The sequence below is a fragment of the Daphnia magna genome, linkage group LG1 (assembly GCF_020631705.1).
Source record: "Daphnia magna isolate NIES linkage group LG1, ASM2063170v1.1, whole genome shotgun sequence".
In the NCBI taxonomy this organism is placed as follows: domain Eukaryota; kingdom Metazoa; phylum Arthropoda; class Branchiopoda; order Diplostraca; family Daphniidae; genus Daphnia; species Daphnia magna.
The window spans coordinates 18,857,265-18,876,293 of record NC_059182.1 but is presented as its reverse complement, the minus strand read 5'-3'; the positions used below and the strand labels follow the sequence as shown (position 1 = coordinate 18,876,293).

Genomic DNA, 19,029 nt, shown 5'->3' with positions numbered 1-19,029 from the left:
CTTTTAACTTTATTTTATTTTTTTTTGAAATCGTCTTGCTGAGCCTGGAGTGACACACGCACACGAGCTAGGTTGCCGCGCCGGACATGGGACCCACCACATCGACGCGTCACTGGCGCGTTTCGCCACACACAATTACGGGTAAATGAATCACGCTTCCAAGATTTCACGATTGTGATACCGTTTTTCGCAATCACTAGCCATCAGCAATAAGTCTTTCTTGTAGATTTGGTCATTATATAATGCGTGTCTTTTAGTGATGAAACTGAGCGGTAGAGGGACCCGTTTGTACGTTTCCTCTTGGATTTCTTGATTTCTTCAACTCCAAAGCGGAAAATTGTGCGTCGAAAACGTTTAGTTTTTTTTTTTTTGCCCGACAATTCGCGCACAGGGAATTAATCGGAAAAGCAAAATAGAGGGAGATTAAAGAGACACACAAGAACAAAACAAAAAAAATACCCAAATCCAATTGCATTGGACAATTGGTCGAGTCTGGTCGGGCGCGGTCTTTTTGAATGAGAATCAAAAGCAAAATAAGCTCGCGCGGCGGCGGCGACTGCCTAATAATGCAAAATAGTGTTGCTACTTACTTACCGTACATAAAAAAAGGAATTTTTATATTTTATTTTCTTATTTCTGGGACCTGTGTTGGGTGTCGAGAAGGGATAGGCGAAAGGAATGACGAGTGACTCTAGAGACTGTCGCGACGTCCATCCGCGAGACTCTTGGAACAAAAAACGAATGGAAAAGATATCGAATTCGTCCCGTCGCCATTCACATCACCATTTCCATTGTCGAGTTGAAAGAGTTTTTTTGTTTTTTTTTTTTGTTTAAGGGGGGAACAAAACCGACCGCCGATTAATGAAAAATAAAGTATAGTTCTTATCAAGTCTCCAAAGAATGTCCCGACTCTTTTAACAGACTTTTTACGAAAACGGTGAGCAAAGTGAATATTTTTGCGACTCCATTTGCCAACACCTAAGCTTCTCTTTCCACTTGTTAATGTGTATAATGACGAGAACGTGCTGTTATCGGCATAACGATCTGAATCGAGAGATAACCACCATTTAACGTTAACAGCAGTCAACGAGGCTATTGAAATGGGGAAGGGGAGGATTAGGGGACGGTGTCTTGTTTGTACTGTAGTGAAACGATTATAAAAAGATGTGCTATAATCCGATTGACAAGCGGAGTGGGGGAGCTGATCAGCTGTTAACTCTGCTGCCTACGACTGCGAGGGATTGGACAAAGTCGTCGTCACCATCGTTATACTTGTTTGTTGCTTGTTTACAGTCTACAAGGCAGCAGCCGAGCGCATATAAAATCGACACTCCCTCTCCCTTTACGTGTGTGTGTGTGTGTGTATACATTACGCACGGACGATGAAAATGTTTGATAATGAACGACCTCGAATGACCTCTCTGCTTTTAATATGGTTTTCTCATTTCTTGTGGTGCTGCCCAATTTGAGGCCGAATCAACTGTCTAATCAAGATGACTCGAAAATCATTTGTATGTCACTTTGAATAGGAATAATAAAAGAGAGGCGTTGAACTGAAGCATCAAATGTCTCCCTCTGAGCCATTACGCCTTTTGTGCTTGTGTGCGTGCATCGATAACACCGACTCGTGCGTGAATTGAAGAGCTGCATCTGTGAGAGTGTGGCATCAGTGAATGGATGCTAATTAGGGCATCATCATTCCGGTTAGGCGGCGACTCAAAACGTCTGGACTTGTTTTTGATCTGTCCATTTTTAAAATAGAGACTAAACGAATAAATGTCTGCATTATTATTTCAAACAAAGAAAAGTAATACAAAACAAAACCAAAACGCATAGAAATGTCAAATGATTCCAAATTTGGTAGAGTGTGGGCGATTCGAATCAGAGGCAGCAGCAGCAGCAGCAGCAGCGCATAGAGCGGGGCTTAATTTGTTTTGTTTTGGGGCGGATTGCCAATGAGTGGGTGGAGCTTATTGAGAAGGGGGAGAAAGGAGGGGGAAGGGCGGAGCTTGCGGAGATTGTGTATTGAGTTGAGTGTGAGTAGGAGCAAGCAGCAGCAGCAGCAGCTTTATTTTTTGTGGTACCGTCTCTTAGTTTTGGGTTGGACTAGTGGTCGGTCGGTTCTTGTCCGTCAGTTGGGGCTCAACATCGTCGGCCATCGGACGGGACAGCGTCTCGACACTCACGAACTCGGCACTTGGCCAACCGATGCCAAAACTCTCTCTCTGTCCCTGTCTCTCTCTCTCTCTCGCACGCACACACACACACACGCACACACATACTCAATTTGATTGTCTCGTTTTTCAATGTGGCAGAGTTGAAAAGGCGACAGAAATTGTGTCATTGTGTGAGCCAAGTTTCGAGTCCCGCGTGATTTTCGTGTGCCGTTGGTCTAAAAGTGCGTTCATTAGGTGGGAAAAGTGTTTTGAGTTGAGACTTGAGACTTGAGAGTGAGTGAACATGCAACACAAATTGCCGCACTGGCAGTAGATGACACAACAACAGCATCAACAACGATCGACAACGAGTTGAATGTTGTTTCGGGTGAAAGTTTCCTGATGAACGGGCACCCATTGCCGTTCTCTCTCGTTAACTTGTTCGACTCGGCTGAAGAAGAAGAAGAAGAAGAAGAAGAAGAAGAAGAAAAAGAAGAAAAATTTCCAATCAAAAACTCGATTCTCTTTTGTGGCGGACTGGAAAAACTTGTCGTGCCGTCATCTCGCCGCATGTTTTTGTGCTTGTTTTTCAAGTGCACGCCATTTTCCATTTCGTTGGCGTTTTTGATTGATTTTTTCGTGTGTGCGGCCATTGAAACGTGCGTCGTTTTGTTTTGAATTTCGTTTATTTTGTTTTTGTTGCTTGTTCTTGTTGTTGTTTTTGTTTTTGTAAACGAAACCAAACAATTGGAACAAGAAAAACAAAAACAAGGCAGAAATGGCTTCATCGTGCGGCGTCGTAAAACTGTCGATCGCCACCGCTCGTTTTTCCGTCTGCTTCATTTCTGCCATTGTCTTGGTGACGTCGTTGATCGGCGGTGGTGGATTCATCAGCCGTCATCCGAATTGCGCCGACGCCATTCAAATCGGTCAGTGTCGAAATCCCATTTTCTTTCCCGTTATTATTTGTTTATTGACGAAATCGCACGCTGTTGTTGTTGAGAACTGATTTTCATCACATTTTCCTTCGTTTTTTTGGTTGGCCAAACCAATTGGCGTCTGCTCTGCTCTGCTTTGCTCTGCTCTGCTTTGCTCTGCTCTGCTGTGTGTATGCGTGCGTGGCTCTATTTAGTTGAGATAGACGTCTCGATGTTGTTCTTCTCGTCTATATGTGTGTGTGTGTGTTTCAAAAGGGGTCAGGTGATATTCATCATCGAGCAAACAAGGCCGGCGGCGACCTTCTCTCTCTCTCTCTCTTTTTTTTTCTTCTCGTTCTCTTTCGTGTTCTCTCCATCAGCTTGGCCAGCACAGCAGACACAACTCGCTTTGCTTATATGCACGCACAGTCTCTTCATCATCATCTTATCTCTCTCTCTTTTTTTTCTCTCTCTTTCTCTTGCGCGCGCGCGCGTCTATCGTTCGGTTTTTTTCTTTCTCTCTTTGCCATCTCTCGTTCGCCTTTTTTTTTTAACCCAAGGTTTTGGTTACCTTGGCAACCCGCCGCCGCCGCCTTTTTTTATTGCCAAAGCTTTCGCCCGTCTCGTTGCTCTTGTGGCTTGTTTGTGTTTTTCATCCTCCTCCTCCTTCTTCTTCTTCGTCTTCTTCTTCTTCTCTTTCATTTTCTCTGGTTCGTCTGAACGAACGAACGGACGTGCAGAGACGTACAGAGCCAGAAGAGCATCAATCAAAAGGCATCGCTTTTGGGGCTGGCCCTGCGAGCTCCTGCCATCCGATGTCTACTGCATGGCTCCTGCTGACGTTCGGGCGCCCACACTCTCACGCCAATTGACACACAGCTAGATTTATCGATAACATGTCGATTTTTTATTTTGTGGTTCTTGAAGGGGTGGGGTGGGCGGGCAGAATCGGCTGCTAGCACAAATTCAAATCAATTTCACATTCGAAAACAAAGTGGCACTTTTATGAAACAGTTTCAACTACTGAAAAAGAAAAACAAAACAATTGAAAATAAAGTAACTGTATATTTTAAAGGTGTCGAGCTCAACAGTTTGTTGGGCACGCAGGCAAAAAAGAAAAAAAAAAGAAAAAAACACTTTTGTGTGTTTCTGTCTGCACGCTTCGTTTTTTTGTTTTGTTGTGTTGTTCTGCTGCCTGCAGCAGGTAAATGTACAACAGTATAAAAGGAACGAGTTTTCTCTTCTTTTTCTCGTTCGTTCGTTCGTCTTCTTCTTGGTCTTGTGTGTGTCGGTTCCGGCTGCTGGTGCACGCAGCGCCGCACGTCTATGCAAATTCAGGCCGAATAACACACATCGAACACGGTGCAACCGACGAAAAAAAAAAAAAAAGGTGGCCAATGAATATACAGGTGGGCAACCAATGTCTGTACGTGTGTGTGTGTGTGTGTGTGTGTGTGTGAGGAGAGAGCGGGCCAAAAGTGATGGGGATATGATAAAAGGCGGCTCTTAAAATACTAAGAAGAATCGCGTTAAAATAAGTAGAGCCGCTGCGAGAAACGCGTCGGTCGCAGTCAAGACAAATGTGGCAAGGTCGCATCGTCTGATTTATCGGCCGGATGCAGCACCGATATTTTTTTTGCTCGTGAGCGCAGCCGTTAAGACGAAAGAAGAAAATCTATTTTCTTTTCTTTCGATCCGAGAAATATTTCCCAAATTTGTTGTGTTTGTTTCGATGGCGTGGTGGTGATGTGATGGAATTCACGCGGGAGTGTCACAAAAAAAAAAAAACGTTGGCTACGAGTCGCGGCGGCGGCGGCGGCTGCTGCTCCCGTCATCGGATCCGGGTCAAACTCAAATTCTCGGCTTTTAGAAGAAACAAATTGATTTTGTTGGACAACAAGGAAAAATGCAAGAAAAAAAACATAACGAATAAAACAAAAAAAAAAACCCCAAAATTCCCAATGAACTTTGAAGATGATCTGCCATATGGGCAGCTCCTCTCATATTCTTGTCTGGCGCTGCGACTGTAGAGAATAGATCGGTTGCTAGGAGACGACTGGTGCGTGACACGAGGACGACATGTGACTCCTGGCGGCCTCCTGTCGACACCAATTCCTTTCTTTGTGCCGGCAAACATTTTCAACACAAATTGAAAGGCCAGAGAGAAAGAGAGAAAAAAGCTTTTCACTTCCGCTTCGTTTAGGGGATGACGTCAAAGAGATTTCCATCAAGGTCCTTTGTGTGATGCAACGTCCGCACGCCACCAATTTGAATTTCTCGTTTCAATTATTCCCTTCCCTCGCTCGTCTCTTGCTCGCCCATTTCTTGTTTCCCCCTTTTTGTCGCAGCTAATCGTTTGGTCGGTTTGCTTTGTCACCTTTTTGCTTTTCTTTTTGGCAAAACTCGAACGTGAAAAGCGGGGGGGACAAGATCTGCTGCTGTTCGTTGCCCGCCAGCTATTTCGGGAGTCATTTTTTTTTTCTTTTTTTTTTTTTTGCATCGTCGTTCAGTCTGGGGGGCTCCCAATGTCTGCTCAGCTGTGGCCAATAAGAAATGTTCAAAACTTTTGAAATTTCTTTTTTGGCATCTCTTTTTTTTGTGTGTTGCGCGTCCGTTCGGGACCTGAATGTCTGATCAGCTTCTCGGCCCCTCTCAGCGGGAAGTTTTGCTATTTTTCTTTTTTTTTTTTTTTTTTCAAGTGAGAGAGCCAAAGCAGCAGCGAAAATTTGAAGAAAAAAAACGAAAAGCGGGCGCACGCGCGAGATTTTCTTCTTCTTTCTTTTGCGCATTTCGTGGAATGCGGCGGCGAGCGTCGGCTCATTTTCTCACACACGGAATATTATTTTTTTCTTTTTCTTTTAATTTTTTTTTTGGCAATAAAAAAAATTTTCGCAAGTTTTTCTTACTTTGTCTGCCATAATCAAATAGTTGGCGGGAAATGGCCATATTTGAATAAAATGGACGAGCAACATCCGCATAGACGTCGATTGGCGTCACAGAACGGCCAATTTTCTATTGATTTCTTGGCCGAACGACACGCGTCATCACCAACTAGCAGACGCACCAAATCTCGAATCCGCACGCGTTCGTTTCTTTTTCGACACGATTCAAGGGGCGAAAGAAGAGGAAGAAACGTCAACAGAATCAGAAAAAGTCGGAGCAATGATGTTGATGGATTCGCACGCAACGAGAGAGAGAGAGCGGGAAAGAAAGAAAGAGAGAAAGAAATAAAGAAAAAAAACCAAGTGGCCGGCGCCAGCCGAATGGCGTCATTTATTGCGGCAACAAGTCGCCAGCGCAACACAAGAAACTCGCGGCGGTACGGCACAGCCGACGGCGACCAACCAGCAAATTTCAAATTCATCATCGACCCGAGACGTTAACGGGGCAAAAATGAACGTTGCCCTTTTTGGCGTCCTTGCGCGTGCAACGGAACTCAAGGTCGTCACCTGACCAAACGACGCCTTTTTTTTATTTTTATTTTTATTTTTTTTTATTATTATTGATTTATTTTTTATTGTTTCTTTTTGGAAGAAAAAGAAAAAGAAAAAGAAAAAAAAGAAAACAATCTTTTGATTATTGCTTGTTGTTGTGTGTGACGTCGTTGGCAAGGGGCTGCTGCCTTTTGTTGCCGCGCACCGAGATGTTATTATTTATCCATCCATTCAATTGTCGTGACACGCGATGGACGTCTAGAAATGGGCGTGGCTTGTTGCTCGTTTCTCAGCCAACATTTTCTCCGATTTGCACGTGTATTTCTTTTCTTTTTGGCTCGTATGATTATTATTTGACTGAGACACGACGACAATGCACTTTGTCGTCACTTTTGTTCAATTTCTCCCGACGCCGCCGCCGCCACCGCCACCCACGCCCACGTACGAACACGAAATTGTCGTGTCGTGCGCCATTGCGACGCGCTGCAACGTCTGCAACGTCTGCAACGTCTGCCTCTTTGTGATCACTTACAACGAGCGAAGAAAAACACACACATCCTGGTCGATACATCACCATCATCGCACAACAAAAATGTTGTGTGCCCTACGCCAAATCATCTCACCCTCCCCACTGTTGTTCGCACTGCAGAACTCATTTAGGCCTTTTGAGGTTTGCTGGCGGGTTAGAGCACCTGGCGGGTTAGAGCACCTGAAAATTACAAAAATTAAGGGGGGAAACATTTTAAACCGAGACGTTTTCAAGGAGTTGGTTTAACGTTTTAGAAACTTCCACCTTTGGAATTTGCAACTCGGCCCTCTTTCGTCTGTTCCATGGGCCTATTGCGTCTCAGGTTTTACTGCGAAACGCTCTGTGACTTGGTCCACTTTTTGAATTGATTTCAGTGAAGAAAAAACAACAACAAAATTTTTGCCACAACATTGACGAGTTTACGCCGATTCATTTCGCAATTGATGGCAACTCTATTTTTCTTCAAAAATAATGAGCTGAAAAATATCCAATTTTCCAGGTGGGTGGTTGGGCATTTTTTGTTTTTCTTCTTCTTGTAGCGAGTGGATGGGGTGATGTGGAGAGGAGGGTTGCGTGCATACCTCAACTTAAAAAAGAAATAAAAAAAAGGAAAAGAAAAGAAAAGATTTCCTTGTGCCGTTTTCCCAGGCACCGCGGGATGACGTGCGTGCACGCCATCTATCAGCTCAAAGAGCCGACACTTGATTGAAAAAAAAAAACCCCGAAAGAAAGAAGGTAAAGACAATAAGTCGAGCCTCTTGATCGTCAAACGGTTCAAACAACCGTGAAACCTGCACACACACACAACCCACGTCTGAAAGGATGGAGAGGGGGTAGTGGCTGTGTGCATCCCCCTCTGTGAAAAGAGGCAACATAAACGATTGACTCGTCTCTACAAGAAGAAAAACTATTGTTTAAGGGAAAAAAAAGGCCGGCCAGCCCATCAGCGGAGAAAGAAAAGTGGTGCGGCGGCGGCGGCGGCGGTGGTGGCGGCGTTTTTCTTCCTTGATTGTTTTCCCCTCTACTTTTATTTCTCCCTTTCTTAGATGTTAGATCATATACTATATATAAGCAAGTAATAAAAGGAATAAGACTGGGAACATCGGAGAAAGGTTGGCCCTTTTTCGAAAAGAGATTTATTTGTGTGTGTGTGTTTTTGTTTCGACTGTCGGCTTCCACTGGCCTTTTGCTTCAATTATGTTCACTGTTGAACAACAACAAACATGCAACTCAATTTAATTGAATTTGTTCTTTTTCTTTTTTAAAAAATCAATTTTCATGGAGCAGCGAGTCTGACGGCGACGAATCAAAACTGCACCAACGAAGGACAAACGGTCGTCGTGAAGATAGTCGAAGAATTCATTCCCTGCATGACCTGCATGTGTAAGGTAAATCGACACATTCAATCATTAAGCCTATCGCATTTTTGCTTTTGCTTTTGTGTTTTTATTGGATGGGGATGGGGATGGGGGTGGCGGTGGCTGTGGCTGTGACAGTGGCAGTGTTTGGGTATCACGAGCACAAAAGATAATTGATGATGTTTGGGGGCGCACGGCGTTCAGATGAAAATAGAAAGGGCCTACAACAACATTGGGAAAACAATAGGAAAGACTCTAAACATTTGACTGGGTGGTCTTCTTCAGTTTCCACATTCTTTTTGCCTTTTTTGCCTCTCGCCTCTTCTTTCTGCGGGCATTCTCCTGCACCTTGACCATCCGTGGCAGCGTGAAATAACGGACGCGTTTCGTGCTCCCCTTTTTCATTCGACGATCGCCTTCGTTCACATTCAAATTTCAAAACAATAAATAAAAAAAATAAAAAAACGGGAGGCTGAAACATCGATAGGTTAGGTTGTGTGCGTATTTTTAGTGGGTTGATGGTCGGCCGGTGTGTCGGTCAAACGAATCGAGAAATGAATCCGAGGGCGGTCCCTTTTTCAGCTTTCGTGACTGCAAGCGTGACTCTTTTTCTCCGCAACCGCACAAAAGATTCTTTTTCTTTGTTTTTTCTTTATTTTATTTGTGTGTGTGCGAGCGCTTTTCTGTTTTCGGAAGGCAGTCAGTCGAAAAGTCACGTTCGTCCGCAACTTGTTTTTATTTTATTTTGCATTTTTGAAACATAAACAAACAAAAATGACTAGAGAAATTGCGCTCGATCCCGTTGCATTTCAGTTTCAAACTGATCGATTTTTTGTTGTTTTTTTTTTTTCTTAAAATGTTGTCCAGTTTGACTCAATCACAACATCCGGCTCTTCATCCACCCCCCACTCATTTATTTGTAGCCAAGTAAAAAAAAAAAAAAGGTCACCCCCCTTTTGTGTGTGTGTGCGCGCTAAAGAGACACACACACAAATAGCTATCCATCAGTGTGTGTGCTTAGATGAGTGGATAGGATTAAAAGCTAAGCCGTTCATTGATGCGCTCCATCGGGTAGGCGGGCCCGACCATCAAGGGGATTTTCAAAACTCTGCCTCTAGGACGTACAAGTTCATTTTGTTATGTACTTTTCGATTTCATTTTTTTTTTTCCGAAGACATTTTCAAAACAGTAGACGGCCATTCGTTTTCCGACCCATTTCTCAGCTGTGGGTCTGCGCACTGGAAAAAATGCAGGAAAAAAAAGAAAGAAAAAACGTTTGATTCCATGGCTCCACTCTGTTCTTAATAGAAGGAAAAGATAGAAAACCCATTAAAACACACTATATATATACACTTAACCTTTTTTTCTTTTCCCTTTCTTTTTCCTCTCCCCCCTTGCTCTTACTGTGATAGATAGCCATCGAAACGAAGAGGAGGACCTCCCCGAGTGAGTGGGAAATAAAGAACACACACACGCACGCAAACGTCGTCTACACACACACACACACATACACACAGAGAAAATAATCTATACGCAAATGTGATTTCGACTGCCCTCTTGCATTTGGGTTTTTTTCTTTTCGGGACGAAATTCGCGGGAAATCCATTTTGGTGTGCAGCTGGGAACGATTACGAGCTGTCGTCACTTGCGACCAGGAGAAAAAAGAACAGTCAAATGGAATCACTTTGTCCTTTCAAAAGTTGCGTCACCGTCGATGTTGTGTTGGCCGTCGACCGTTCATGGCCATTGCAAACCGATGGAAAGAAAAAGAAAAAGACTGGAAGAATCGTTGATTGGAGATTTGGCGGTCCAAATGCGCGTCAATAGACGGAAGTTGGCCGTGTTGTCCAAAAATCTAAAGCAGCCGTGTATAGAAGGGATCAAGTGGCCACACAAAAACAAATACCTGTGTGTGTGTGTGTGTGCGGTTAAGTACCGTTTCTTTGCCTAGTCTTAACTGGATGTATAGATATATATACACTTCAACGAGAGGCTATTCATTTTGTTTTCTTAAAGGAGAGAAGAGAGCGAGAAAAATCTGAAATAAAAGGTCTAGTTGGGACATGCAATGGTTTAGGAGAGCCCCCCTCTCGGCCGGGGAGAGCGGCTTTTAACGAAGAGAAAATCCGCATTTTTGTCCAGCCCCCCCGCCACCTTTTTTCATTTGAATCTTTTCTTCTTCTTGTTCTTCTTGTTCTTTTCAAAGTTCTGTCAACTGCTAAGCAAATACAACCGCCCACTCTTCTTCTTTCCTTCTTCTTCTTCTTCTTCTTCTCTGTGTAGACCTTTGCATTCAGATGGACTATTTAAGCTCTCGTATTTATTGACCGAGAACGCCCTTTTTCTCCATTCTCCTTTGGCTAGAAGAGGAGGGTGGGGGGTGTCTTTGGCATTTCAAACCTCGGTCGCCAACGCAGCGCTCACCTGAGAAGGAATCATCAATTCATATTCACCTGCTGTGCTGGCAGCCGGCAGTTCTTGCGATGGACCATCTCACAACTAGATTTACACGAGTTCCATCAACTCGAATTGAACAAACAAAGGCCTTTTTTGTTTCAATGTTTTTGGTTTTTTATTTTTCTTTTTGAAAGAATTTAGCCTTTTGTTTTTTAAGTAGTCAACAATTTTGAAAGCCCATTTCCATCCATTAATGATGTGGGCTTCTTTATCAATTTTGAAATGTTTCCTAAAATGAAATGAAATGAGGAAAAAAAAAAGAGATTCTTTTGTGTGTGATACGTTTCACTGTCGATGCTCGTCTACGATGTCGCTCATCCCCTTCCCTAAAAAAAGAAAATGAATCCGGTTTTTGATTTCAACAATCCGGATCGAATTTTTCTTTTTTTCTTTCTTTCTTTTCCGACCGGCGTATCAGCGATAGTTTTTTTCTTTTTTAAAATTTTCTGTATTCGGCCATCCGGTGATTGTGATGTGCAGTGCCGACAAATAAGGTGGGCATGGGCCACTGGACTCGCTTACCGTGTGCTCAATCAGATGAAATTACCGACCGCCCATTTTTGAATGAACTGGATCTGGTCTCTCTCTCCTTTTTCTTTTTAAAATCTTAAAGCAAAGATCAATTTTCACGTTTATTCCTTTTTCGGGGGGTAAGGATTTTTTGTTGTTGTTTCTCTTTAAAACGACACAGACATTGTCTGTTTTTTACAACAAAATCGAAGGCGGGTGAAACTGAATTATTTATAATGGACGAAAGACTAATGTGAAATGCTTTTCTGGTTTGTTATTCAATTTTTTCGTTTTGTTTTTTATTTCAATTCAAGGATGGCCACGTCCAGTGCAAGAAAGAGATCTGTCCCAGTACGGGCAACTGTTACGTCGTGTTGCAACAGAACAAGAGCGCCGCCAAATGCTGCCAAGTCTGCAAAGGTAAAAAGAAAAAAACTCAACTTTGATTGTTTTTTTAGTTTTTTTGTTGCGTCTCATCATCGTCCCAGTCCATTGAAATGCCAAATGTCGTTAGTGGTTGACCGCACTGGTCCGCGTCTATACGTTCCGACGCTGAGTGCGCGGCCACCAGAGAGCAGCAAACGAGAAACAGATTACGCCGGATTGACGGGTCGAAATGTACAACTTATTCTCTACACTGGGACATTACCATATCATTTTGATAGGCAAAAAACGAAAGGAAAACTCGATTCCTTTCTTGTTTTTTTTTTACACAAAACAAACACACACGCACCCACACACAGAGCCACGCAAAATAATAGAATCTATGGAAAGTTTTGAAAAGAAAACTGACGATGGCTATTATTATGTTGTGTGTGTGTGTGTGTGCAGGCGTTTAAAGTTTGTTTGGTTTTTTTTGGCGGCTTTGCTAAGCCCCGGCTTTTAATTTTGTTTTGTGTTCTAAATCATCAAATAATTATAAAACGAAAACGAAAAAGAGAAAGAAAAACAAAACAGAATCGTTTCCCATGGCTTAATAATGCGGTCGGCTGCATTCCTTGGTTGATGACGACCTTTTTGTCGACCAACCTTTTGACATTCTTCCGCTATTTTTCGTTTCTTGTGGCTCTCTCAGTCTCTACAATGCATTCAACTAATTACACATTGTCGGTGCCCCCTTCCTTTTTCCTGTTTTTATTTTGTTCAACATCTTGCCGTAAACACAATCAAAAAAGAAAATAGGAAAATAGGAAAAAGAGAGAGAAAGGACTTTTGATTCTATAGTCGCCTTTATTGGCAACGTTTGTTTATGGCGCTGATGGCGGCGCAGCTAAAGTGTCCCTTCCCCCTCCTTGTACACGACTGTCAAACGAACCCAACATCCTCAAATATTCATTGAAATATTGAATTTTTGTCTTTCCTTTTAAACGTTCTTTTTAAATTTTCAGGTTGCTATTACAGAGGTGTTCACTATCAGAGCGGCAGTCAATGGAACGACCCCGACGATCCTTGTCAGGTAAAAAACCGAAATCCGGTCTTTTTTTTATTTTCTGCATTCGATTGTGGCCTCCTTTATTGGCTGGTGCGTGAGTCAGACAGCAATGACTCACGCAGCGCTCCAAAATCGAAAGATTCAAATGAATTGCAATCATCCAAAAAGAGAAGAGAAAATAATTCAAAAAAAAACAAAACAAACAAAATAAATGTTAATTCAATTGATGTGCAACATAGACGATGACATGTCAGGGCGGTGTAGTAACCGTGTCCCGTCAAACGTGTCGCTGGAACGAGGAGGACGCGTCGACAGCCGACGGCCATTGCCAGCATTTATTGCCGGCCAGGCCGGGCGAATGCTGCCCGCGCTGCAAAGGTTGCCAATGGAGGCAGGCGCGAAGCGGACGCAACGTGACGATGGCGGAAGGTGGTCCGGCCGCCAGTCCCGACCCGCTAACGGAGCCGTGCACCCAATGCCAATGTCTGCCGGGTGGTTCGATGATGTGCACTCGCCAGACGTGCCCAGTCCTGCCCTGTCCGGCCAACAAAGCTCTGCTGCAACCGGGCGCTTGCTGTCCAGTCTGCCAAGGCGTGCGCAAAGAAGTGCAGCCGGCCATGGCTGCGCCCGCCGTCTGCCAAATCGGCAAGAAACAGTTTGAACTGGGAGCGAAATTCCGGCCCGATCCGTGCACCAATTGCACGTGCCAGCCCAACTCGACGACCGTCTGTCTGCGCGACAACAGCAGACGACTCGGTGGCAGCTCGTCGTCGTCGTCGTCGTGCCCCAACGTGCACCCGGCCACCATCACGGTGGCTCCTCCCCTTTTGGCTTCTTGGCCATCGGACGCCGTGGCGTCGAAATCGGCCACCACCCAACCGTCGGCCATGGCCGTCGTCGCTTCGTTTCAAAGGCAACAAGAAGCCGCCGCCGCCGCCTCTTCTTCGTCATCGTCGTCGTCGTCGTCAATTCTTTCCACTCACGGCAAAGGGTCGCAACCGCAACAACAGCAACAACAACAGCAGCAGCAACCTGCCATGCAAACGCCGACGGCTCTGCCGGCGTCACGACCTCTCACCTGCGCCTATCGTGGCGTCACTTATCAGGTCAGTTCAACATATTTTGGGGTCTTTTTCTCGTTTGTTTTTTCTTGTTTGTTTCTTTCAAAAAAAAGAAAAGAAAATGTTGAAACAAACGACTTGGGCGCTTGTTGTTTGCCGGCCTTCATTTTTCCGCTCTGATTACACAACAAAGAACGGCGGCGGCGGCGGCGGCGTTAGTCCATCCAAACAAATGCTTTCGCTTGTTGCTGCCTTTCTTATTACACGTTGCCTCTTGGAAATGGTTTGTGCGGTTACCTGGTGTGCGCGCATTCGACAACAACAACAACAAGAACAACAGACGGAAAGAAACACACGAAAGACCACCTGCAGCGGCGAGGCTCGATGACGTACTTAGGACACGATTATAGCCTTTTTTTTCTTCCTTCCTTTCTTTCGTTCGTTCTTTCTTTCTTTTCGACATTCACCGCCCGTCTTTCCTTTTGGGAAATTCTCCATTGGATGATGAGCTTCTTTATTATCATGATGCCACCTACGACGGACTTTTATTCTTTCAGACGTCCAGCAGTTCATTCAAAACATGTCACTATCGGCTTCGGTTTGAATCTCGCGCATTTTGCTCTTCTATTGCATTCATTATTTGGGTTTTGTGCGTGCGTGTGTTGGATTGGAGGCGACCTCGTTACCTAAATTGGGGCTGTAAAATGACTCTGGCTCTTCTTTCTGACGATCCTTTGTCCGACGCATTGAAAAAATATCTAGAAAATTAGTTTCTTTTTCCCCTAAAACAAGAGCCAAAACAGCATTTAACTGATGACTTGTAGTAGACACGCAAGACGAGAATAAGCTAATAAGCTAATGAGCTATTGTAATGTAACCAACTATGTCATGGTGCTCTATCAATTCCCGTTTAAAATTTAAATTCTTCATTCTCTTTTTTCTTTAAAATAAAAAAAAAAGGATGGAGCTGGTTGGTCATTGGATCCTTGTACGCAGTGCAGCTGTTCGCAGGGCGAAGTGCGTTGCGCCGTCCAGCAATGCCCAGTCTACCGGCCGAAAGATCATCACCGGCGCAAAATGAAATCGAGCGATTCCGATTCGTCGTCGTCGCCCTCATCGTCGTCCTCATCGTCGTCCGGCAGTGGCAACAATGTCCAGTCACCGCTGCAGGCAGCCAACGCTGGCCAACCGTGTCCACCTGGCCGCCATCCAGTCAAAGAAGCGGGCCAGTGCTGTCCGAAATGCGTGGAAGACGACGCCGTGTGCACCGTGTTTGGAGACCCGCATTACCGCACGTTTGACGGCCGGGTCTTCAACTTCCAAGGCGCATGCAAATACCTGCTGACGTCCGACTGCCGCAACGACACTTTCTCCGTCCGGGTCACCAACGACGCGCGTTCGTCGCGTTCCTTTTCCTGGACCAAGACGGTCACGCTCACCGTAAGTGGCTCAGCTTATTTGTCGTTTGTCTGGAAACAAATTCAAATTGCCCATCGACTGGTCGTGATAATGTTGGCTTGATTGCAAAATTTTCTAACAGATTGAAGACCTGAAAGTGACTCTGGGCCAGAACATGAAAGTCAAAGTGAACCACAAAAGGGTGTCGTTGCCCTTCGTTAGCCTGGGCGTGCTGTCCGTCGTCCAGGAAGGTTACAGCGTCGTCGTTCGAACGAATCTCGGTACGTTGTCTTTCCTTTCTTTTCTTTCAACACGTCAAATTGCCTGCATTTCAATCAGAGGGAAATGTAAAAGTCACAAAGACAAGACGATGCTGAATGCTGATTGGGTCTCGATTTGCCAATTGCGCCAAACAGGAGTGAAATTGCTGTGGGACGGCGAGAGCTTCTTGGAAGTGACGGTGCCGCCTGCGTTCAAGCGGCGACTGTGCGGCCTGTGCGGCAACTTTAACGGCAGGCGGCGCGACGATCTGCGCATGCGCTCCGGTCAATTGGCCACCAGCGTCGAACAGTTTGGCGCCTCTTGGAAGGTGGGCGGACCAAAGTCTTGCAGCAGCACCAGCACCAGCAGCAGCGCGCGGGTAGCCAGCAACAACGACCGCCGCCATCTTCTTCTTCTTCTTCTTCCAGTTCGGCCGATCGCTTGAGTCAACGTCGCTTCCAGCAACACCATCCCAACCAATTGGCCAGCAGCTCTTCCACTGCGTCCTCTTCGTCTGCTGCTGTCGCTGGCAAGAAGACGATCACTGCCGCCGCGCCGGACGAGCCGCTGTGCCAACGACAGTGGCACATCCGCATTCGGGCCGTTCGTGAATGCAGCGTCCTCAAAGCGGCCACGTTCGCCCAGTGTCATGCGCAAGTCAGCCCCGTTCGATATTTCAAGTAAGGCCACCTTTTAATTTACTTTAGTGACGTTTCATTTGCATTGATTGATTGATTTTTATTGCAAATCGAATAGGTCGTGCCTGCTGGACATGTGTGAATGCCCGTCCGGCAAACAGTGCTACTGCGAGGCGTTGACGGCCTACGCCCGCGAATGCGCTCGTCACGGCGTCACGCAGATCGACCCCAAATGGCGTGAGGTAACCTCTTGCACGGGCCACCATCACACTGGTGGCAGCACTCGACTTCATCCCAGCACTTGAGCGTTTCCTCCTCTTCCTTCTTTGCTTTTTTGTTTCTGTTGCTTCAGAAAATTTACTTTCGATCGAAATCATCGAGCCATGCCAAAACTCTTTCTCATTAGTGATGTTGATTTTTTTCTTTTTTTGTTTGTTGATTTTCTTGTTTTTTTTTCTTTTTTTTTGCGTGGGGGAGGGAGATTGGCGTTTGAAATCACCTGCTGTTTGCGCTTATCCTTAGTGTTTCATTTAAAAAACAAAAAAACAAAAAAAAACAAACAAAAGGAACAACTTTGAGAGCAACAGGTGATTTGGCGTTTACGATATGCGTTGGACCAGGTTTGACGGTTTAGACGTTGCATCATTTTTTTGACCCAGTGGCCATCGTTTTAGTTTCTTTTTCTATTCGACAAACGGACAAAAGTGTTCACCTTTTCGACTATTTTTTCGCCCCTCCCACCTTTCTCACTAAAATGACGACAAAATGATCTACCGACACTCATTGAAAACACAAAGAAATCTCATCAAAATGCGCCGATTCAATTCACTATTCTTTATCGATTCGACTCGTATCGTAAGCAAAGCAAGAAGAAAGAAAACTCGGATTAGACGTTTCGTTGTTTGTGCATTTGCAGCGTTGGGTTGTTGGGCTCCGTTTCTTTTCGCTCGGATGTTGCCATTTTTTGTGTCACGAACAAGAATGGGTTTGACAAAAACACTTTACTCGTCTCATTATTATCATTATTATTATTATTATTATTGTTGACTAATCGGAAGGGATGACGATAATTATAAGGAAATGCCCTCCTCTATTTGATGATGAATCAAGTCAGCTGGCTCTCTCGTCGCGATCTCTTCTCTTTCTCCCTTTTTTTCTGGTGCCATTTCTTTCAATTATTAGCCATCCCGTTCGTTCGTTCGTTCGTTCATTGCCGACGATCACCCTACCGCTATATACATACTATTGCTATATTATCGTTCGTTCGTTCGTTCGTCGAAGCAAAACCTTGTCTCATCAGCTTGGCCTCCTCTCTGTTTCCCTTGGCAAGCGCATTTCAATTTGGCCCATTCGTTCAATCAGATGAAACGAACTGTAGGCCGATCGAAAACGCTGACGGCCTGGGGCTGCGTTTTTCACTTTGATTTTGTGTACATATTAGGCCTTATACTACATGTTATACATACAGTATATATCATTTCATTTGTTGATTTGTTTAATCCACCTGAAAAAGGTTTTTTTTTTTATGTCGATCCTTTTTTTTTCGATTCCCCCGTGTTGTGTTTTTCTTTTTGTCTTTTTCTCATTTTTCTTCGAAGAGGAAAAAATGAAAAAAACGCCCATGTCATTTTTTTCAAAAATAATTTTGAAAACATTATATTATGTGTAATGTGTGTGTGTGTGTGTGTGTGTGTGTGTGTGCTCCTATAATATATATATGCTGCGCTGTAAATAGTTTTTGATGAATATATCATAACCAAGCTCTGTACAAAACAAAAGAAAGAGCATTCCATTCATTCATTTAGCGATTCCTTGTCGTCGACGCTGCCCTCCGTGAATGATGACGTCACGTGCCGTACGCCTGCGAAATGTCGAACGGCTCGCATCGGCTGAATGAAACAGTTCACGTCTAACGTTTCGTCGGGTCCCCCCGATTCGATTCGGCTATTATGCGAAAGGCGCATCTTAATCCGTTCAATTAGTGCCCATTGCTTGTGTGGACTGCATCTATACCGACCATATCCAAGCGTGGTGGGGGTGTAGGGCAGGGTAGAGAACCAGAGCAGACCGGAGACAAGCGGCCGAAAAGAAATACATTACCAAATCATGCGCGCCGATGATTATTTTAATGGATGGGTGGAGGAAAAGACTGGAAAAGAAGAAGCGGATGGACACACACTTTACGCCGAACAGTTGAAAGGAGAAGACAAAAAAAAAAAAAAAGGGAAAGAAATGCGACAACCCACTGCACACAACGACATTTTCTTTTCTGAAAACAAAAAAAAAAAAAAGAAAAGGGGACACAAAAAATACATCGAAAATGTCCGTCCGTCCGTGGACCGGGAAAAGAGCACTTAAGTGGGGTCTCTCTCTCTCTCTCTCTAGCCACTTTTAATTGGTCGGAAGAGAGTCACACACACACACACACACAGACACATAGACAAGAAAAGAGAAAAGGTCACCCACAGGGCACTCTGGAATGTTGTCGCCGCCCTTTTTCCTTCAACTTTTTTTTTTCATATTATTCTATTTTCTTCTGACATGTTCAGACAATTCCCTTTATCTTTATTTGTCTTTTTTTTGTTCATTTTTTTGTTGCTTTGGGTTTTAATGGCCGACATGATGGCCAGTGAGTAACGAGCTGTACGCTCATCTCGCAAACGCACTGGATGCGATCTTGTGTAGATACAATGCACACACACACATCTGTGCACAAAGACAACGAACATAACAAACAAACAAAACAGTTTTGATCGCATTTGAGGTTCACTTTTATTTCTTACCTTTTCAGAGGGAGAGAGCAAGCAAGAAAAGGTGATGCGGAAGGGGTCGTCATCGTTTTCTTTGTCGACCTGCTAATATGCAGGAAATGTCTCAT

At 44.4% G+C, this 19,029-nt stretch overlaps 1 protein-coding gene across 2 annotated transcripts; it reads left to right on the top strand.

The window, feature by feature from the left end:
- Window positions 1–2: 2 nt before the first annotated feature.
- On the top strand, window positions 3–17,929 carry LOC116935135 (BMP-binding endothelial regulator protein). 2 transcript variants are annotated; one of them, XM_045173705.1, is made up of 10 exons: window positions 2,010–3,085; window positions 8,324–8,424; window positions 11,676–11,781; window positions 12,750–12,817; window positions 13,033–13,899; window positions 14,815–15,294; window positions 15,395–15,533; window positions 15,669–15,895; window positions 16,078–16,193; window positions 16,270–17,929. In XM_045173705.1, the coding sequence occupies exons 1-10, from the start codon at window positions 2,935–2,937 to the stop codon at window positions 16,454–16,456; spliced, it is 2,442 nt and encodes an 813-aa protein (XP_045029640.1). In that variant the 5' UTR covers window positions 2,010–2,934; the 3' UTR covers window positions 16,457–17,929. The 2 variants fall into 2 exon arrangements, with proteins under 2 accessions (XP_045029636.1, XP_045029640.1); XM_045173701.1 differs by lacking the exons at window positions 2,010–3,085; window positions 16,270–17,929 and adding an exon at window positions 3–141 and having other exon boundaries at window positions 15,669–16,110.
- Window positions 17,930–19,029: the final 1,100 nt, after the last annotated feature.